This window comes from Castanea sativa, chromosome 3 (assembly GCF_040712315.1).
Source record: "Castanea sativa cultivar Marrone di Chiusa Pesio chromosome 3, ASM4071231v1".
NCBI lineage: Eukaryota > Viridiplantae > Streptophyta > Magnoliopsida > Fagales > Fagaceae > Castanea > Castanea sativa.
Genome location: NC_134015.1, coordinates 45,234,112 through 45,256,501, shown reverse-complemented (window position 1 = coordinate 45,256,501; position 22,390 = coordinate 45,234,112). Strand labels below are relative to the sequence as shown.

The 22,390-nt window shown below is 35.7% G+C and overlaps 1 protein-coding gene across 2 annotated transcripts in view; it reads left to right on the top strand.

The window, feature by feature from the left end:
* The first annotated feature begins 3,208 nt into the window (after nucleotides 1–3,208).
* The window catches only part of LOC142629646 (twinkle homolog protein, chloroplastic/mitochondrial), a 35,784-nt gene continuing 16,602 nt past the window's right edge, over nucleotides 3,209–22,390 (top strand). The window contains exons 1-14 of one of the 2 annotated variants that reach the window (XM_075803669.1): nucleotides 3,209–3,582; nucleotides 3,790–4,008; nucleotides 4,305–4,438; nucleotides 7,053–7,108; nucleotides 7,203–7,260; nucleotides 7,368–7,478; nucleotides 9,179–9,265; nucleotides 10,334–10,414; nucleotides 11,392–11,457; nucleotides 11,540–11,656; nucleotides 18,155–18,202; nucleotides 18,287–18,372; nucleotides 18,452–18,512; nucleotides 21,412–21,594. In XM_075803669.1, the coding sequence (XP_075659784.1) occupies nucleotides 3,405–3,582; nucleotides 3,790–4,008; nucleotides 4,305–4,438; nucleotides 7,053–7,108; nucleotides 7,203–7,260; nucleotides 7,368–7,478; nucleotides 9,179–9,265; nucleotides 10,334–10,414; nucleotides 11,392–11,457; nucleotides 11,540–11,656; nucleotides 18,155–18,202; nucleotides 18,287–18,372; nucleotides 18,452–18,512; nucleotides 21,412–21,594 (1,485 nt within the window). In that variant the 5' untranslated portion in view covers nucleotides 3,209–3,404. Of the gene's footprint in view, nucleotides 3,583–3,774; nucleotides 4,009–4,304; nucleotides 4,439–7,052; nucleotides 7,109–7,202; nucleotides 7,261–7,367; nucleotides 7,479–9,178; nucleotides 9,266–10,333; nucleotides 10,415–11,391; nucleotides 11,458–11,539; nucleotides 11,657–18,154; nucleotides 18,203–18,286; nucleotides 18,373–18,451; nucleotides 18,513–21,411; nucleotides 21,595–22,390 lie in introns of both variants that reach the window. The other variant, XM_075803670.1, reaches the window with a different exon arrangement.

Genomic DNA, 22,390 nt, shown 5'->3' with positions numbered 1-22,390 from the left:
TTGAACTTGAACTTGGCTTGACTAATGAATTAAGTCAAGCCAAGTCGAACTCAAGCTTTTATACTTTATAATGAGCTCAAGCTTGAGCATTATGTGTAGGCTTGTATCAAGCTCAAACCAAGCTTGAACATTCTACTTTTGCTATCGAGCCATGCTTGAACAATTACTACTCGACAAAGCTCGGCTCATTTATTGTCCTATCCCTAGAGCATTAGTCAACATCCATATTATACATTTAACTTTAGCACTCCCTGAATTGCTCTACTCCAAATTTGCAATTGAGGCAGCCTGTTTAGCGTCTAGCCTTTGTTGCTACCCCTAACTTATGAGATGGCTTTGAAAAAGTCCCATTACAACTTATTACATGAACCTTAAAATGCTCATTGTTGGGTTAAATTGCAGCATGAACATATTCAAATATTGATTAAGTGATTAAATTCACTTTTGACTTAGAGTTGCCTCATAAGGTGTGGTTTCTAACCGATTGTGTTATCCCTTGAAGTTGTCAAACCTTTTAAAATTAAAATTTTGAAATCAAGTTTTTGGAATAAATGATAATTTATGAAAAACTTATTACACTATTTCTAGTTTAGAAGTTTAATAGAAAGCAACCAAGTTATATTACAAAATTAGCAATTTGCTACACTGGTGGTTTTTTGTGATATACTTCTTCCTCTCTCTCTCTCTCATTAGTCAAACTCACCACCCATCTCCATCTCTTCTCCCTCATCCTCAAGATCTGAAGTTGTAGACAGCAGTGAGGATGGCGACACTTCTATCTTCTGGTGGCACCAGGTCTCTCAATTTTGGCAAAAGCACAAACCTATAGACAAGCACAACCTCAAGACGCAACAAGAATATGCATTGACTAGTGCTCCCTCTTAATACTAACTTTAGCTGTAGCACCGGATCTGGTTATTGGGGCCTTTAAAAGCAGATTGTTTAAAGCTGAAACAACCCACGCCTTTCTCAAGGTATTACTGATGGTATTCCTCTGCTTGGTAGAATTTCTTGGCAGGTATATCTCAGTTACAATCTTCCTGTTCAAGAGCTTCTGTTGTCATTCCAAAGACTCTCGTTGCATTTTCTTGCTTAGGTGTATAGAAGTATGTACCATATCTATACTGTGTCCCCACATCATTCCCTGCACACCAAGGAGTTTATTGTTAGCATCTGTAAAGTGATAAGGCCGTGAGACAAATGTGTGTGCAACAAGGTCAAATCGACAAAGCATCTGTTTTGAATGTGGAAGTAGTGTGACTTTTTAGATTTAGCATATGGGCATGCAAAATTGAGAGACCATAAAAGTAATAATCTTAGGGATTTTGGATGGTGAGTCTGGTGACTAAGAAGAGAAAGGGGGAGAAGAGACAGAGATGAGTTAGAGATTTTGGATTTTAGGGATTTTGATAGTATTTCAAATTTAACTTGGTCTATTTTTTAAAGATTTGGCTGTATAGGTGTCTGTTGATGTGGCAAATTTTTTTTTTAGTTGGGCCGTTTGCCACATAAGCAATTTCTATCCAAGTTTAAAGGTAGGGACTAAATTAAATGGTATTGAAATGTATTGAAAGATTATGGACCAAATTGACACAATTGAAAGGATAGTGATCAAATTGAGATATGGTATAAATAATGGAGAGTAATTTTGTAATTTATCCAATTTTATTTCTTTCTCTTCTTTGGCCCTCTCTCTTCCTCTGTTTCTCTCACTGAGGCCTTGTTTGGGAAAAGGAAATGGAATGGAATGGAATGAAAATGAATGAAAAGAATAATTTTAAAATATTCTTCCCTTCCCTTATTTGGGAGTTTAAGTGAAAGGGAATGAAATGGATAAGAAGGAACAATCATTCCTCTCTATTCCCTTAAGGCCCCGTTTGGGAGGAGGGAATGGAAATGAATGAAAATAATAATTTTAGAATATTCTTCCATTCCCTTGTTTGGAAGTTTTAATGAAGGAAATAGAAAGTTCATTCCCTTTTTTGAGAGTTTAAATGGGTAGGAGGGAATGTAATGGGTAGGAGGGAATACTCATTCCTCTTTATTCCCTTAAAACCTCAAATTTTCATTCCTCTCGAAATTAGATTTAATGAATTTTTTACTAAAACTCCTAAAATATCCCTATATATTTAACCCTTTATTTTAAAATAAGGATATAATAGTAATATTGTCATAAAATGATTCCATTCTATTCTCTCCATATTACTCCCAAATAAGATTACTTATATTTCATTCATTTTCATTCATTTCCATTCCGTTACTTTAAAACATTCAATTAAAGTTACTTAATTCCATTCCATTCTTTTCCATTCCTTTTCCTTACTTAAATACATTCTATTTCATTCTATTCCCTTATAATCATTCTATTCCATTCCATTATCTTATAAACTCCTAAACAAAACCTAAAATCTCAAATTTTTATTTCTCGAAAATTAGGAGAAATGTGAGGAAATAGAATTAGATTTAATAATTTTTTTACTAAAACTTCCAAAATACCCCCTATATATTCAACTATTTATTTTAAAATAAAGGTCTAATAATAATATTATTATAAAATGATTCTATTCCATTATCTCCATATTACTTCCAAACAAAATTACTTACTTTTCATTCATTTATTTTCCATTCTCTTGTGATGAATCCATTTCATTTGGTTGTAAACTCCCAAACTAAGCTTGATTCACCAAGTTACTGTGCAAACAAAGAAGAAGGAGGATGTTAAAGGAAAACTCCTTGGCACTAGCAAGTGTGGAGAGAATCTATGGAATTTCTGCAAATTTTGCTCTAAATCCCCCACTAACCCTAGAATTAGATTTTGTTTTTCCTTAAAAAAGAGAACAATAAAAAAAAGAAAAGAAAAAAAAGAAGCCTAAATCAAAACTTTAGCTAGCTAGCTAGCTAGCTAGCAAGAGTCCCAATTATGGTGGAGAAGATCAAAACCACACAGAAGAGAGGCCCATTGATCTCAGTTCTTCTTCCTCTCCTTCGTCTTCTTCTTTTGCCTTCGTTTGTACAGTAGTTTGGTGACTCATGTAAGAGAGACAGAGGAAGAGAACGGAGGGAGGGGCGAAGAAGACACAGAAAATAAAATAATTAAATGAAAATTGTATTTGACCAGTCTATGTTCCACGTGTCTTTAATCTTTAAAAAAGAAAAAGAAAAAAAAAAAGAGAGAACTGGAGACTTTGAAACAGGAGAGGAGCCGCTCCCATATCTATTTCTATTCGACTATTTATTAGTTTTTCAGTCTGTCTCTCTTCTTCTTCTTCTTCTTCTTCCTCTCTGTGTTCCTCTCCGTCTCTTTCTCCTCAAACCCAGAAAAGCAGCAGCCACACCTCTACCTTCTCATCGCAAGCCACCGCTACAACTCGACCACCGCAACCCATCCACGAAACCCGCTCAAAATGCGAGTGTGTCTGCGTCGTCCTCTCCACTCTACCCTCTTATTCTCTTCTTCTTCTACCACTAGAACTAGTACTACCTCACCCAGCAGATTGGGCCGTGTTTGGTCCCAACGTTCTCTATCTCATGTCAGTGTCAGTGCCACCACCCTTCGCTCTTTCAAGCTCCCCACTACACCAGGTATTTTTCTTGCCCACCACAACAATTGAAAACAAAGCATTTGTGCCCCAAACTCTATTTCATTAGCATCTTATCTTCTATGTTGTGTTGCTTTTTTATATGTATTGGACTGTGTATGTATAAAGTTGTAAAGAGTAGTGAGAATTCTGGGTTTTATTGCTTTTGTCTAAATTCAAAATTTTTTTTATTGAGTATAATTTTTGTCAGGGCACACCAAAAGCCAGAGTTGGATGATGGGCTCCAAGAACATGTTCAAGACCAATTCTTTTGCAATCCCATTTGCTAATTCTTCACATAGACACTCCTTTAACACTCATACACCCCTCTTCTCTGCCTTTTCTTCAAAACCCATCTCTAAAATTCATTCTTTACCCCTCCAGACTAATGGCTTCTCTTCCATCTCTCATGCCAATGTTCCCGGACCAGGTATTTTCCCCTTAAACTCTTTATGTGTATGTCCTTATTGATTATATATGTGTTGGAGGACTTGTTGATGCTATTATTCTTTGCAAAGATTGTTGGATAATTCATAAAACGATGTTTGTGAGAACTTATATACACGTTATCTTTGTATTTGAAGGCTTGAAGATGATGTTTTTGTTTGCTAAGTTTAGTAGAGAATCAAAATTAATTTGTGTACTTATGAGGGGGAATGTTTAGGTACATGAAGGCTTGTAGGGACATATATTTGTTTGATTGATGGTTTTTATTTTTTTAATAAGATATTTTGGAGAGCCCAACAGAATATAGGCTTGAAACAACACAGTTGAAAATCCTGAAGCGGAAATTGGAGGAGCTTGGAATGGACACCGAAATATGTGTACCGGGACAATACAACCACTTGCTTTGTCCAATGGTATTTCCTTTTAATTTTAGCTATGTTACTATATCATTGTATGTTTTAGGGGTCGTTTGCTAAGACTAATGCAGATAGAATTTGAATGATAGTAAGTAGAATGAATTTTGACATCAATGAATTTTGCTAAGACTAGGGTGACCATTTTTTGATATCAATAAATCTTATTCTTCTGATAAAAAAAGAAGAAGAAGAGAATTTTGACATCATGAAGTATAGTGCATTACATTTTTACGAGAAAATGGGTTTGGTATTGTAACAAAACTTTTATCAAAAAGTAATATTGTTGAACGAAATTGAATTTGGGAACTCGTCATTGAACAGTGTCTAGTGTGGGTGTTGATGTGGGGTGGTTTGAGAAGGGGGAAGAAGTTTGAGAAAGAAAACAAAAAGGAGGAAGAGGGGAAAAAAAGTCAACGAAAAAAACCATTTGTTATGCTAGCCCTACTACATTTAGCCAGCGTTTGGTAAATCTATTAGTGGAATGCATTCTCTTAAAAAATTGTGTTCATGCTGAAACTTCTATTGAAAACTAATTAGTCTGAATGTAAGTTTGTTTATGAATTCTTACTGAATGCTTTTTATTTTTTTTTATCAATAATAAGGTGCTAGGTTCCCTATATATATATATATACATACATACATATACATATTATATTTTAATATTTGATTTTACTCGCATAGCTCTATTCCATATACATATAAAAAGCAATATAGTTAAAATGTTGTACCCACTACCCAAAATTCCCACTTTTGCGGGAGTGTGGGAGAGGTCATGGTAGACAACTTTACCTCCAATTTTTATTTTTGGAATAAAAAGCAATATAATTGCACAAACAAATTTCTAATTGTTCAATTTCTACAATTTTCAATAGCAAACTATTACCTGTGTAACACTTTGCACCCCATCCCATAGGAAATTGTTTAGGGAAGTAAGTTTATATTCTCATAGTTTAGGGAGGAAAGAGTAAAAAGAGGTATAGTTTAGGGGGGGTAAGTGTAAAATGGGCTATGGTTTAGGGGGGGTAAGTGGGTAAGTTTACATTCTCATAGTTTTTTTGGGGGTGGGGGGGGGGGGTAAGTGTAAAGGAAGGTTTAGTTTAGGGGTTGTAAGGGGGGTAAGTGTAAAGGAAGGTATAGTTTAGGGGTGGTCAAGTGTCATTCCCCCTATTAGTTTTAACTGTTTTAAGCTTTAGTCTTTTAGGTACAACTTTTTCAAATCTTACTTATTAATATGGCCCCCATACGGACCTCATTTCTAATAATAAGCGAAATATGCCATGCAGTTCAAGTTTTTCAAATGCCAAGGGATAGCACAATTGGTTGGGGACTATTACTCATGAAGCAAAGGTCACTGGTTTAAATATCCCCTTCCATCCCCTTGGGCCATAACTTGTTATATAAAAAAGAATTTAATCTGAATTAAAGGAAACTTTTTTTTGTTTTTTTTGATAAATAACGTAAGAAAATAAGTAGCAAATGTGAATCAAAGAAATTGGAGGAAAACAAGTACCAACTTCATTATCACTAGACAGTTAATATATGCACTTGAGTCAATTTGGGGCTACATCTCCTACAAACTGAAACAGATAGTCTAGTGTAAGATGGAAGTAATAAAATATGTTGAATTTGAGTCTCTCCATAACATTTCCAATAGAACCTTATTTTCCATAGGGACTTTTATATTGTCAGCTTGGTTAAGTTGGTGAGTTTCTTACATTGGTTCCGCAACCCCCCCCCCCCCCCCCCCCAAAAAAAAAAAAAAAAAAAAAAAAAGAGAGAAAAAAAAAAAAAAAAACTTTTGTTACTATATGAGACTTGGCTATGGTAGATAAGGTGGGGAGGATTGTATCTAGGACTAGTCATGTTGACTAAGTGTTATGATCTGCTTTGAGGGCCAATAGACATAGAGTATTCCTTGGAATGAGATTTGGTGGTCTTGGGGTCTTCTAAAGCAGTTTTTCATGCTTGGAGTGCTATGCTTTATAAGATTTTGTCCAATACTGTTTTAAAGAGAAAATATTTTCTTTCTTTGGTGTTATTTCTATAAACATGATGAGAAACCATGAATCAACTGTTCCTACGTTGTCAAAATAGCTTGGGATCATTAGTGCATTGTATATTCTCCTTAATGAGTTGCCTATCTTGAAATCAGTTTATGAGGTAATATATAGCGTGTGAGATTTGGAAGCAGATAGATCGATTTTTCTTGGGGAGGCAGTTTCATTAATTGGAAACAATGTTAAATAAGTAATTTGGTGTCAATTTGGATGTGACCTTTTACTGAAATCTTATTTGCTTGTTTGCTAAAATTTGGTTGTGGTATAGTTGTACTTAGAAAAAGTGAGGCTTTAGAAAGTTGTATAGAAGCAAAGAAACTTAAAATCTAAAAGAAATAGCTGCACCCATAACATGGTTTTATGTTTCAACATTTAAGAAATCATGTTTTGTATTATAGATCTTGGGCATTTGTGTGTACTTTTGTATTACAAAGTTTGCAAACTGATTCAATCCTAACTTAGATATGCCTTTGGGCATGCATTTTCTTTTGAGTGAGGAAAAGTTTTGTTTCTAGTGCTAAATTTGTATTTACTTGCTAACTTTGGTATGTCAGTGCAAAGGTGGGGATTCAGAGGAGAAGAGCCTCTCTCTTTTTGTTACAGAAGATGGGTATACTTTTTGTTCTTTTTCATTTAAGTCATTTTTCTATTTAATATTAAACTACTTGCAACTATTTTTATGATGCAAATTTCTGAGTGTTTAGGGATGCTGCTTTATGGATGTGTTTCCGCGGAAAATGTGGCTGGAGAGGCAGTACAAGGGTAACATAGTTTTCATCTGTGTGTGACTTATATCTATTCCTAGTTGAAACCTTTAAAAATAGTTAAATGCCAAAGTGACTGGTTCAATGTTGTCCCTTTGATGGCAGGCCTTAGCAGATAGCCGGTCGCTTTCTGGATCTTTGAACCCAATAACCAAAGTTAAGACTCAAAGAGAAATTACAGTGGAGAACCTGCAATTAGAACCACTTTGTGACCAGGTTTGTTAAGTTTCAGCAATTATTTTTATTATTGGCTAACTTACAAATTGCACCCTCTAATTTGTCCAAAAATCAGTTTCATGTAACTTCTAGTTTATTCATTTGAATCATTTCTGTCCTATAAGTCTATAACCTATGCTTTTATTCAATGCACCATCTAATTCCATCACATTGTGCTGTAAGGTGTCCTAAAAATGACCTCTTTCTGGTATTTTGAGTTTCTTAAAGTAAAAAAATAAAAAATAAAAAATAAAAAAAAATCCAAAATCCTAGTTTAAACCTCTCGATTTGTTCCTCGATCTCTGCCACCAGTGACGAGGACCTTGAGCACATGATGCACAAGTACGGCTGCTTATTTTCAAACAGGCATGTCTCTCATGGCTACCTGTTTTTTGCATATCTCCTATCATGCAAAAAAACACTATTCTACCATTCCCAACCACAAAACTAGTGTAGTCTGCAAACCTATCTAAATCTGCCTTAATACTTCTCCAAAGATCACTGATTTATATTTCTTACTAATTTCATTGTCCATTGGTCCCATGCATCCATACTGTATGCCAATAACCCATCTGTAAAGATGATTACCCTTCTTTCCAAAGTGCCACAACCATAGCTTCATTGCACAGTTTATGGAGTTGTGGGTCTTTATCTTTATGGTACTTGGTGTAGATTAGTTATGCCAAAATCAGTGTGTAAGACTTAAATGTTGGCATAGAAAGCCTACTTTGTGCGGAACTTGTATGGTGGAAAAGAAATAGACACACTTTTGAAGGGCAGGAGCTTTCTCTTGACAGAATTAAGTTTGGATTTGGCTGATCCTTTTTTTTTTTTTTTTGATATCACTGGATCAAGAAGTCCATTGAATATTCTGGGTTTTTCAGATTCATTTTATGTATTGTATATAGCATTTATAACTAAGTCACTCCCTATGTTTTTTCATTAATAAAATTTTCTTTACTTACTTAAAGGAAAATATGCAACCTGTCTATAAGAATCATTTCTTATTATGATTTTGTTACTCTGGTTTTGTACAACGGATTACTAACTAGAATGTGATCCTGAGGACAGGGATTTCAAAATATAAATGCAAGCAATTGTTCAATTTCACTTGGCATTTTGGTTTTGCCGTTTACCATTTTAACTACCTGTTGCATGTTTTCTTCCTTTTTCTTTTCATTTTTAAAGGAGATATTCTTAGTTCTATAATGAATTTATAGAACTAATGAATTTTGCCTAATTGATTAATTTAGTAGTAAAATTTGATTGCTAAATATCTGTTAGTTTCCTGTTATGTTTATGCTTACTGCATGTTATAAGCCTAAGGAAGATCTGTTACCTATAAAAAAAAAGCCTAAGGAAGATCTGTCATATGGGAGGGAAAGGCTATGCTGACTGTTCGTAGACTTTCTGGACTCCCTGGGCTTTAGATAATTGTTCTCTTTTTTCTCTTTCTGTGTTTTTATTTTTGTGCTTTCTTTTGTGTACTTCCTGTGTTCTTGGTCAGCACCTTTTTCTTAATAAATTTATTTACTTGTCAAAAAAAAAAAAAAAATCTTTGGTGTGCTACACTCCTGTTTTCTTGTAAGTCTGAGTATTGGTTAGCTGGATTGTGATGCTCTTGCCTGCTACTTTCTCGGTAAATTTATTGTTTTTGCCTTATGCAAGGTACTAAATATAATTTTATTGTCTAATTTCAGATAATTGGTTATTTTGCCGAGCGGTTAATATCAAGGGAAACACTGCAGAGAAATTCTGTCATGCAGAAGAGTTATGCTGGTGATCAGGTGAATGGCACTACTGAATTGACAATAAACCTGATAACTTTTTATCATATTGATGGCCTTAGCCCTTAGTTGTGTTTGGATTAGAACAAGATATAAATATGAATATTATAATGATTTGCCAGTGAGCTCAAGCACAACTGGCACCTCCTCCCCTTATAAGTGCTAGATGGAGGGTGAGGCCATGGGTTCAAGGCCCATTTGGTGCATAAAATCCAATAAAAAATGAGTATTGTAATAAATTGGATCACTAGTCCTTTGAAGTTTAACTTATCAAAAAGATGATAAACAAAAGTGTAGAAGATTGTTGGCTTCACCTTGGAGATAGAAGATGCATGAAGGCATAACTATTATTTAGGATCATATATATATATATATATATATATATTGAAGAATTTATTCCATTTGATGAATATGCGGATGGTTTGGATGTGTTTCATTTCTTTGGTTGCCAACTTCCTAGTGGCATATATTAAAATGATATTTTTTATGAACATTGGCCAAGAGCCTTGTAACTGAGTGGCATTGTCTAGTCTCCTTTATAAGGAGAATCATGGTTCAAAATGTCCCTCTCCCACTTATTGTAATAATTAAATTATCATCTATATATATATATATATATACATATATTTTCTGAATATAGAGTTGATGTTGATATTATGGCGAGTAAAATTAAAAAGAGAAAGAATAAAATGAAAATAAATTTAACTGTCCATTTGAGAGAAAATTTAAGTTAGATTCTTTCCAACTGTGAAGTAAGAAAACAGAGTATAGTTTTATTACGTGAAACTGATAACATGAAATTCTTTCTTCTTCTTCTTCTTCTTTTTTTTTTGGGGGGGGGGGGGGGGTGGGGCTAATTAACAGATTTTATTAAGATGAAAAATGTATAACCCAAGCACACAGAGTATACTATGGATACAGCAACATCAAACCCAGTTCAGTTTTAAATGTAATGGTGGGGAAAAAAAGCATTTCTATTCACATGGAAAATATATGATTCTGGTTGCTTTAGTTTAAATGTGACAACAATTCTGTTTTCTCTGATGGCTTCTGAAATTCTATTGGCAGCTTGTAATTGCATTTACTTATTGGAAACATGGAAAGCTTGTTAGTTGCAAGTACCGGGACAGCAACAAGAAGTTTTGGCAGGTTTGAGCAATAATTGCTACCCAAGCTGGTATTTAGTATAAATGTCTTTTAGCCCCTTGGGTCTATTCTCCTGTGGACAAGAAGGTTTTGGCAGGTTCGAGCAATAATTGTTACCTGAGCTAGTGTTTAGCATAAATGTCTTTTAGCCCCTTGGGTGAATCTTCCCATGGATGACCTACTTTTACAGTGTGTTCAGATTAAGGATCTTGAACTGGGATTTTACTTTAAGTTGAAATCTAAGATTTTTTATTTTTGGTGTGTGTTGTGGTTTGTTGGGGGGGGGGGGGTGGAGGAGCTTGGGCCAACACAAATTCTATGGAATTTTGGACTTGACATTTTAAGCTTTTAAATCTCAACTTCGAATTCCATGGGAGAAGGTATCATTATTCAAATTCAACTGGCATTATTATTCCCATACTAACACCATTACTCTTCATATTGCCTTTGAAACTACTATAATATTATAATTTCTTAATTTTTAAATATACTCATCTAGAAACTGGAAATTTAAATTGATGGGATTGAAATTCCCATCGATGTAGAATCCATCATTTTGAAAATTCTAAGATACTAAATTTTAATTCTTCATCCATACATGACCTTAAGGAAATGAAATATCATTTACTTAGAAGCCAGCTGATTGGCTGATGAAATCTTCTGGTTGGTGCCAAATATCTGTGAAGGCCCTCTGTTTGCTATGATGGTAAAATCAGGAGTCTTTTGTGAAAAAGGGATTCCATTAATTAATTGAAGGTTACCTTATGTTCCCTTATACGTGTAGCCTTGTAACAATATTGCAATTGGACCTTCTGCCTTCTACTGAACACGGGCTTATTCTAATGTCTTTTGATATTTTTCCTTGCCCATTGCAGAATTACATTGATGGTGACCTCAGAACATGGATTTCTGCTTTTGATGCTTTTAGAAATAAATAATACTGTCATCTTGATTTTCTTAATTCTCTTCTTTTATTTCAGGAAGCAAATACTGAAAAGATTTTTTACGGGCTCGATGATATTAAGGATAAAAGTGATATTATTATTGTACGTCTTCCATTCTTCTATGATACTCAGTGATATCATCATCATTTCCCTTCATATTTATTATTTCACTTAATTATTATAGGTTGAAGGTGAAATGGACAAGCTTGCAATGGAAGAAGCTGGGTTCCGCAATTGTGTGAGTGTGCCAGATGGTGCCCCTGCAGTAGTTTCCACAAAAGAGTTGCCACCTGAAGAAAAGGTCTTTTTCATCCTCAAAACTCTGAATTATGTCATTGGAGTTATGTTTTTGTTTTAGAAGTGTCCTTGGATATCCTTAGAACTTGACTTTAAGGTGTCCAAAAAATGTCGGATATACTCCCATAAAGAGGGATCTTCTGTCAATGAAGGGGGCTTTGTTCATGGGGAGAGCCCATTAGTTCTAGCTCAAATGACACATTCTCTCCTTGTAAAAGCAAGCTGGAGGGTGAGGTCAAGGGTCAAAACCCATGGGTTGCATGCATAAGTTACCAAACATAGACTCTATAAGCTTCTCTTTTGCTGCTTGTGTTCAATTATGAATAGAAGTATATAGTTCTTGGGAAGTGTGTTTATAGTTAATTAATTTACCCTAACACACTGTTGTGAACGGGATAAATTACTGAATGCAAAATGGTTGTGGAGATATGCTATGAAAAGGACTGCCTTGTGGAGAAGGCTGATAGAAACAAAATATGGTAGCATGTGGGGGTGGGGTGGGTGGGGGAGTGGTGTTCTTGTAGTGTGCAGGGGCCTTACGGGGTTGGTTTATGGAATTATATGAGAAAGGGGTGGGATGACTTTTATCCTTTTTATCATCTTTTAGGTGGGGGATGGTTCTTGTATTAAATTTTGGTGTGATCCATGGTGTGAGGGGCTTCCTTTGAAAAATATCTTCCTAGAACTTTACAATATTGCGAGTAACAAGGATGCATCAGTGGCTGAGTCGTTGTTGTCCTCAAAGGAAAACTACCATTGGAATATCAGATTTACTCGACCGGTTCAAGATTGGGAATTGGAGTTGGTTGCATCATTTATGGACGTTATTTATTTTGGATATTGGAGAAGGAATGGGTTGGATAAAATTTGTTGGAAACTCTCTACTAGGGGTGTTTTGATGTTTGTTCTTATTATAGGGCCTTAAAACCCCCCAAGTCCAGTTTTTTTTTTTTTCCATGGAAACCATTGTTGAAACCATAAGTTCCTCCGAAGGTTAGTTTCTTTATTTGGACAGCAGCTTTGGGAAAAATTTTAGCCATTGAAAATTTAAGGAGGCAAAAAGTGGTGGTGGTGGATTGGTGTTGTATGTGCAAGAGGAATGGGGAGACCCCTGTCCACTTACTCCTACATTGCTTCTCAAGAGTAGTGGAATATGGTGTGTTCACTATTTGGGGTTCATTGGGTCATGCCGTGTAGTGTTGTGGAACTTTTGGCAAGTTGGTTAAACAAGTTCAACAGACTCAGATCTAAGGTGCTGTGGAGAATGATTCCTCATTGTCTTATGTGGGTCAGTTGGAGGGAAATGAATACATGTACCTTTGACGGGAATGAAAGATAGATTCATGAGTTGAAGCTTTTCTTTTTTCAGACTTTGTTTGATTGGGCAAATGCTATGGGTGTTTTAACTATAATTTCTTTTCTTGATATGCTTGATTTTTGTACTTTCATGGTTACTTAGTTTTTTCCCTTGTTGCTTCTAGCACACAGCTTGTGTGCTTTTCATACCCTTTATATTTTCTCTTCTTTTTTCAATGAAGTTTTTTACTTATCAAAAAAGTTAGTCAATTCGAGATAACCAATCTCCTGAACTTGAAAGAGGAAATAGACTTTTTTGGTTAATTTTCTGCTTAAGTTTCACTCCTTTCTTCACAGTACAAAAATAATACTCATAATGAGATAACTATCCTAACAAATAGGAACTTACTCTATCAAAGAAAAATTTGAAACAATAACAACTTAATCTACTACTACTTTTTTATTATTCAAATTCAGTGTCCGTTTGGAACAACTTATTTAGCTGAAACTGAAAATTTTTGCTGAAACTACTGTAGATAAAGCTAAAAGGTAGTTGAAATAGTACAATGGGACCGATGAATAGTATCAAAAAGTTCAATGGGACCTATGAATAATAGCAAAAATAAGCTAAATAGTAAAAAAAATTGAAAATTTCAGCCATCTCAAACGCACACTCAATCAAATTCAAACTTCATAAACTGCTGCCTAATTATCTTCCATGTGGCCTAGGGACATAACACACACATGAATATTACTCATATGAGGCTAATTTCACTAATAGCACAAAAATATAATTTTGCCAATGAGCTATACCTCAACTGGCACGTCTTCTCCTATAATAATTGGTTGGAGAGTGAGGTCATGGGTTCAAGACTCATTGGGGTGAGTGTGTAACACTCACCTAGGGTGATTTCGTGCAAAAATACCACTCTTTCCCAAATACGGTGATCTTCCACCCTCACGTACTTGATACACTTGTGAAACATTGTATTGTAATTAATATGAACTATTGCTTGACCTCAAATTTTTATTCTTCAAAGAGGTGGTTAATCCACATAACTTCACATGATACATGTGAACTTATAATTTTACCCCTATCATAAACATACTGGTAACACTCCCCTTCAAGCTGGGCATACATCACCATCTTGTTACATAAAAAAATCCAAGTGAGCCTTGCACAAAGGTTTAGTCAACATAATTGCAATTTGAGCTTGTTTGGAGACATATGGAGTAGCAATTACACATCTTTCCACTCTTTATCAAATAAGGTGATGTTCTACCTCTAATTATCATCTTTCCATTGTTTTTCGTATAAGGTGATGTTCTACCTCTAAGTGCTTGATACACTCATGAAACACATTATTAGAATTAATATGAATTGCTGCTTCATCGTCGCAATGCAGTCATAGGTAACTTGACCTCAATTTTTATTCATAAAAAAATATGCTTATTCTATTCAAGTTCACAAGATTTATGTGCAATGGTCGTGCATTCTGCTTTTGCACTAGATAAGGATACGACACTTTTTTTCTTACCTCCAAATGATCAAGGCGCTCTTAGAGAAGTGCAATATCTAGTATTAGATATGTTAAATGGGGGTGATCTTGTCCAATTTGAAAAATTTTCCACGCATAAATGACCATTAGATGGGCTAGGTTAGGTAGGTTTATGTTTGACCCAGTTAGGAACGTGTCAAATCGGGTATGAGTCAGAAACGGGTTACGCTTCCTATTACACTTACCAGTCTTTGATGGGCTGGGTCAACTCGGTATGATCTATAATTTTTTTCCCGTGTAAAAAAAAAACTTAAAACATAATTTTTTTTTTCCCACGTAAAAAAAACTGAAACATACTTCACTAGGATCTACACTTTGTATGGGCCATTCAAGATTATGAATTGGAGTCCTTAATGACTTTCATGTCTTAGCAGAGCTTTTGAATTGGAGTCCTTAATGAAGTGAATGGGGTTACCTATGAATTGGGGAGGTTCCTAATATCCATGTCTTAGCAGAGCTTTTGGGATGCCGGATTGGATCTTTGCCTATGACCTATCTTGGTATGCCTTTGGGGGCGTCCTTCAAGTCCCCTACTGTTTGGAATCCTATCTTGGAGAATTTTGAGCGTAAGTTGGCCGGTTGGAAGAAGTTGTATCTGTCAAAAGGTGGAAGACTAACGTTGCTTAAAAGCACTTTGTCTAGTCTTCCCACTTATTATTTGTCTCTTTTTACCATCCCTACGCATGTGGCCAATAAAATTGAGAGGTTGCAAAGGGATTTCTTGTGGGGGGAATCCAAGCTTCATTTGGTGGGATGGGATAAGGTGTGTGCACCTTTGAAAAATGGTGGGTTAGGGGTAAGGAAATTAACTACCTTTAATAAAGCTTTACTAGGGAAGTGGTTATGGAGGTTTGGGATTGAGGAGACAAGGCTTTGGAGAAGAGTCATAGCCCTTAAGTTTGGGGAAGATTGGGGGGGATGGAAGTCCAAGCTAGGTAGAGGGGCGCATGGGTGTGGCTTGTGGAGAAGTATCCGAATGGGATGGGAGGATTTCAGCAAGAATACTTACTTTGAGGTAGGGGTGGGGGATAGAGTGAAGCTTTGGACTGACCATTGGTGTGGGGAGTCTCCTCTTCAGTTGTCTTTTCCGAGCGTGTATGGGATTGCATCCAATAAAGAGGCATCGGTGGCCTCTTCTCTTGAACGGTTGGGGATTGAGGAGCGGAGAAGCTGGAATGTTCGTTTTATTCGGAGTCCTAATGATTGGGAGATGCGTGAAGTGGATGATTTTCTTCAAACATTGGGCTCCAATCTTCCACACACCGAAAATGTAGATCGTATGCGATGGAAGTTGACAAAGAACGGGGTCTTTGATATTCGTTCGTTTTACAATAAGTTGAGAAGCTCCGCGCCTATTATCTTCCCTTGGAAAGGGGTTTGGAAGGTTAAGGCTCCTCGGCGTGTCTCTTTCTTTGTGTGGACTGCTGTTTGGGATAGGATCCTTACAGGGGATAATTTGAGGGGAAGAGGGTTGGATTTTGTCGATTGGTGTATCATGTGCCGCTGTAATGGGGAGACGGCGGATCATTTGTTATTACATTGTGGAAAGGCTTCTAGACTGTGGAGTTTGGTTCTTAGATCTTTTGGGTTGTCCTGGGTCTTGCCTAGATCGATTGCGGATACTCTATTCAGTTGGTGGAATTGGCTTGGAAAGCATTCATCTAGCATTTGGAATTTAGCTCCTTTATGCTTGATGTGGTGTCTCTGGAGGGAACGCAATAGGAGGACGTTTGAGGACATGGAAAGCTCAGACGACCAGCTTTTGGCCTCTCTTAGTGGCACTCTGTTTGATTGGTCTAGGGCTTGGGGACTCACCTCTAGTGAATCTCTCCCTACGTTTCTTAGTTCTCTTATGTGTTCTTAGTTTTTTCTCCTCTTTTTTCTTTTTTCTTTTTCTCTTCCCTGTGTACTTATCTCTCTGCCTTATGTCTTTTGCATAAGGTAGTGTTTTTTTGAATGCACATATTTTTACCTATCAAAAAAAATGTGGCGTTTGGTATAGAGGAATCAACATTACTCCAGGCATTTAGATTCCTAAGAATGTGATTCCTTACAATTTGGATGCCTAGGAATGTAGCTATTCCTATGTTCGGTTATATTGGGAATTTCTTAAGATTCCTAAGCATGTGAGATGATAATGTTTGGTTTATTTCCAAGAATCTTAAATGAATTATTTATTTTTCCCATTCTATCCTTAGATTTGAATGTAAACTATCAAATCCTTTAAAAAAAATATTCCTCTAAATAAATAATGAAAAACAAAATATAAACTGTTAATAATTTGTTGAGCAACACACATACAATAGCAAAAGTGAATACCTAGCAATAATGGAGGGTCCCCTTCAAATTTTTTTTTTTCCACTCGTGAAATTTCAATAGAACTTTGTTAAAGAATATATCAACAAAGTTGTCTATCCTATTTATGTTTTTTTTGGTGAGAAAAGATAAAGACAAAGGAAAAGATATTGATGATTTGCTTTATATTTTATCTTAATTATAAGGAAAAATGGTTAAAATTGTCAATTTATAAAAAATACAATTTCCTTTAAGCTTGGGAATCTGGATACCCACTTGTTTTAAAGAGAATCCACATTCCTACTGAGAGGGATTTAAAGGAGGAATCCAAATTCCCCTGGCATCTAATTCCTTGGTGTGATTTGCAACCAAACATGGGAATCTTTAAACATTCCTGGGAATCCTAAAACATTACCCCGTATCAAACGGCACATAAGTTTATAGTCCGGTAACTAATTCAAATGGTATACTAGTCCAATAATTCCTCAAAAATATATTCTAGAATGGATCGGGCCAACAACAGTTGGGTTAGTTGTGTACCAATTCTAGCCAAGAGTTTTTGATTTTAAAGTCGATCTTAAAGGAGCAGATCATTGTTGCTAAGTGGATATCCAATGAGATTCCAGAGGCCTACAAAGATTCCATTTGGTCAGTACAGGTCACAATGCACTTGGTGTAGGTGCAATCACATGGAAACTTGACTACGGAGTTGAGCTGAGAATGATGTCACCTAGGTCTGATGACACAATCAGCGGTCAGGGATGATGATCGGGCTTGTTGCTAGTGCAGATTGAGGGCTAAGACTCAGGTTTATGGGTTAAAGTTAGGTTATTAAAGTTGAAGGGTCTAGTTGATGTGGTCATTGAAGAGGATTCATGCCAGAGTTGATGGTGGAATGCAGACACTGGCGGCAGTTATGGTTTTTATTGCTATGATACTAGGTTCTCAGGATGTGTTTAGTGTTAAATAATTTAGCCTAACACACATTAATAGTATTTTTATGAGGGTAATCACACTAATATCAAATTATTACAATAGTACCCTTATGACAAACATACTCATAACATGTATAAAGTAATCTTCACACACATGGAAGGATATATCTTACTTGTTTGATTCAAACATAGACTTTGACATGTACATATTTTTATTAGTTTTATTTCCAGTACCTTAAGTTTCACTTTTGCTGCTTGTGTTCAATTATGAACGAGAAGTATAAATTAAGCTTCACTCACATGGGAAGATATACTAAATTTATATTAACAAGCAGTGTTGCACTACTGTCATTGATGGTTGTAATATCAGGCCCTTTTTAAATTTTTATCTGATGCTCTTTCTATTTTGTGAATTAGGACATTAAGTATCAATATCTGTGGAACTGCAAAGAGTATTTACAGAAGGTTGGTTGATATATTTCTGCTGCTTTTAATTAGAACTTGTAATTGTAGACTTCTTTGGCTCTTATACTTTATTGATATTCATAGGCATCACGCATTGTACTTGCCACCGATGGGGATACAGCCGGTCAAGCTTTAGCTGAAGAGCTTGCACGCCGCCTTGGAAGGGAAAGGTTTACATGATTGTCTCCCAATCCAAAACAAACTTTGAAGGCTTATGAAGTTAACCTTTTGTTCTCTGTGCGGATGCAGATGCTGGCGAGTCAAATGGCCAAAGAAAAATAAAGTGGACCATTGCAAAGATGCGAATGAGGTCAGTAATAATCTGCATTTATGTACATCACTAGTGATGGAAATTCATTTAATCTTATGTTTTGAATTTTATCTTTAGATCATTATAAGTTGCCTTGATGATAGACAGAACAACATTTGAAAATAATTGTGATGCATGTATTACACATGATGAGTATGGACATTATATATAAATAAATGCATTGATATATAAAAAACTCAGCTATGCTTACTAAAATAAGATTTGAGTTAATTAGTTTGAGAGAATTTTCTGAAAGTGCTAGTTCTTGACAGCTTTTCCATTGCTTTCTTTCAATTTTGTCGGGAGATTGTGAGAGATGATGTAATGCGCTTTCCTAGGGACTTTTTTGAACATTTTAAGAGAAGCCTTAATGCTACTTTTGTTGCATGCATCCCAAAGAAGATAGGGGCCGTAGATGTGAAGGAGTTTAGACCTATCAGTCTAATTGGTAGTGTTTACATGACTCTGGCCCAGGTGTTGGCTAATAGATTGAAGGCAGCTTTTGGGAAGCTACTCTCTGATTTTCAAAATGCATTCATTAAAGGTAGGCAAAGCCTTGATTCAGTTCTAATTGTGAAAGGGTGTCTTGATAGTAGAGTGAAATCGAGTTTGCTAGGAGCCTTATGCAAACTAGATTTGGAGAAAGCCTATGACCATGTGAACTGGAGCTTTTTGATCCATTTGTTGAGCATATGTGGGTTTGGGGAGAAATGGAAAAGCTGGATACGGTTCTGTATATCCATAGTAAGATTTTCAATTTTGGAATGGTAGTTCTAGTGGGTTCTTTAATAGTTCCAGGGCTTATGTCAAGGTGATCCTTTGTTACCATTATTATTCATAATGGTGATTTTCAAAAAAAAAAAAAAAAAGTGATGGTGATGGAGGTGCTAAGCAAACTGCTGGATAGAGCAGTGGAGGGGCAGTATTTATCTGGTTTTTGTTTTGATAAGTAACGAAAAAATTTATTAGAAAAAAGCAAACCCTAGTATTTATCTGGTTTAGGTGGGTAGTAGCTCTTCTAGTCAGCTTATGGTATCTCATCTTTTGTTTGTGATGATGCTTTGATTTTCTGTGATAGCGATCCTGAGCAAATCCACAATTTAAAGTGCGTGCTATTATGTTTTGAGGCAATTTTTGGGTTAGTATTAAAATTTGGAAAATCTGAATTGATGCCAGTTGGTACAGTTCCCGAGGTGGCAGCTTTGGCTCAAATTCCAGTCTGGGGTTGCCTCTGGGTTCTTGATTTAAATCTGGGGAGGTCATGAACCCAATATTGCAGAAGATGGAGCAAAGGTTGGCATGGTGGAAGAAGATGTACCTGTCAAGAGGCACTAGGCTCACTTTAATAAAGAGTACCCTGTCTAGCCTGCCTACTTATTTGCCTCTGGGTTCGTGTCCCTACTTTTGTTGCTAAACGGATTGAGAAGTTGCAAAGAGATTTTCCATAGGGTGGTTGGGGAGATGAATTTAAATCTAATCTTGTTCGTGGAAAAAATTTTGTGAACCACTATAGCAGAGTAGTGTTCCATGGCAAGCAGGAGCCCTTTTGGTATTTGTTTTTGGAAGCATGTCGATGGGGTTAGGGTAAGTTTTCTAAATTCATTTTTTGAGGTTGGTAATGGTCTGAATATTCACTTTTACCATGACGGTTGGTGTGGGAATGGAAGTTGAAAGATACCTTCCTAGTTTTATATAGGATGGCTCAGAATAAAGAGGCTGTTTTGGCAGATTATATGTGTACGAATGATGGTAATCTTCATTGAAAATGTAACTCACATTAGAGATTTCCAGGACTGGGAGATGGGTATTTTAACAAAGTTCCTCAATCGTATTACTCTGTTTAAAATTAACAGAGATGCTGAAGATCATATTCGTTGGCAACCAACAATGAGCAATTTGTTTGAGGAAAAATCTTATTATAGAGAGCTTTATGCAGGTGGTATGCACTTGTTACCTTGGAAAGGTATTTGGAGGGTCAAGGTTCTCACTAGTTGTTTGTTTGTTTGTTTTATTTTAAATTTAATTATTATTATTATTTTTTCTTGGACCACGACCTTAAGGAAAATTTTGACTTTAGCAAATTAGGGTAGAGGAAATATTGTCGTTGTGGAATGGTGTTGCGTGTGTTAGAAAGATGGGAAATTACTGGACTGCTTGCTTTTACAATGTGCTATGGACAGAGAGTTATGGATTTGTGTTATGCCTTTTTGGGTTGCAGTGATTCATGCTTAGAAGGGTAGTTGATATGTTGGCTTGTTCAAAGGGGTGATTTGCTAGACATCGAAATGTTGTTATTTGGGTTGCACTTCCTTTGTGCTTAATGTAAAATATCTAGAAAGACAGAATAAGTCGATGTTTGAAAAAGTTGAACAAACTATGTTAGAGCTTAAGTTAATTTTTGCTTATGCACTTTGTATGATTGGTTGACTCTGCTAAGTGGCCATCCTGTCTCTACTTCACTCAAGTTTCTAGATTGTTGCTCTTTTAGTTGACTTTTTGCCATTAATACACCTGTACACTTCTCATGTACTTGTACATATTCTTAGTTTGCAATAAAATTCTTACTTACCTACCCCAAAAAAAAAAAAAAAAAAATCCAAAAACCAGCAAGTTTCTCATGCTGCATGTTGTGGCATATCTGACAATAAAAGGTGATAACATGTTTCCGTGGTTTGTCTGGTTGTCAAATCTGTTTTTCCATGCGTAAACTGCAATATTGTTTACCAAGTTGATGAGCAATTAATATTTGCACACAAACACAATAACCGTTGCCTATGCATCATGTTGTGTGATTTGTGGTTGCATTCACAGAAATTTTATTCCGAATAGCCAGTTAAGTGTCTAGGTTTATTTGCTCAAATCATTGAATTAATTCTTATCTCTTGTAATTTTCTCACAGGTTCTTATGTTTCTTGGCGCTGATGTACTGAAGGAAGTAATTGACAACGCAGAATTATTCCCCATACGTGGATTGTTCAACTTTAAAAACTACTTTGAAGAAATTGATGCGTATTATAATCGTACTTATGGATATGAGTTTGGTCTCCCAACTGGGTGGAGGGCTTTAAATGAGTTCTATAATGTAAGTAAAAACCTTCATTTTTAATACGTTATGTCTGTCAGTAATTTGAGGAGGTGTTGACTTATATATATATATATATATATATATATATATATATATATATATATATATATATAAGTAATAAGATTTTATTAAAGCCCCAAAGAAAGGAGTCACCCAAAGTATACAGGATGTACTTATGTCAGTAATTTGAGGTGGTGTTGACTTATATATATAAGTAATAAGATTTTATTAAAACCCCAAAGAAAGGAGTCACCCAAAGTATACAGGATGTACACAAGTGAGAACAATACAATCAAAGCCTCAAATTACAAAAATTTGTCAAATCACAAATAGAGATAAGGAAATACATCCCCTAGTGGACATCCAATCCAACAGAGTTCTTAAAACTAACATTTTTTAAATCTGGTATGTTTCTTTTGATGTCTTAAAAACTTCAAGCACTCCTCTCCCTCCAAATACACCACATAACACAATGCGGACCGGCTTTCCAAATAATATCGTTTCTATGCTTTCCAAAGCGCCCTTGCCAAGCAAGAAGCAAATCAATAACAGATTTCAGCATGACCCAATACACTCCGAACAACCCAAACACCATAGACCATAATTCCGAAGCAATCAGGTGTTGTTGACTTATATAACTTTATTTCTTGGTATGATTTGTTAAAATACTCCGATTTAAGGTCTTTTGTTGACACATTGTCACTAGTTCTTACAATTTAATGTCATGATTCCTACTGATTTACAACTTAAAAGGCTTACAGAGTTGTTGTTATGTCTGGGTTCTTCACATAGT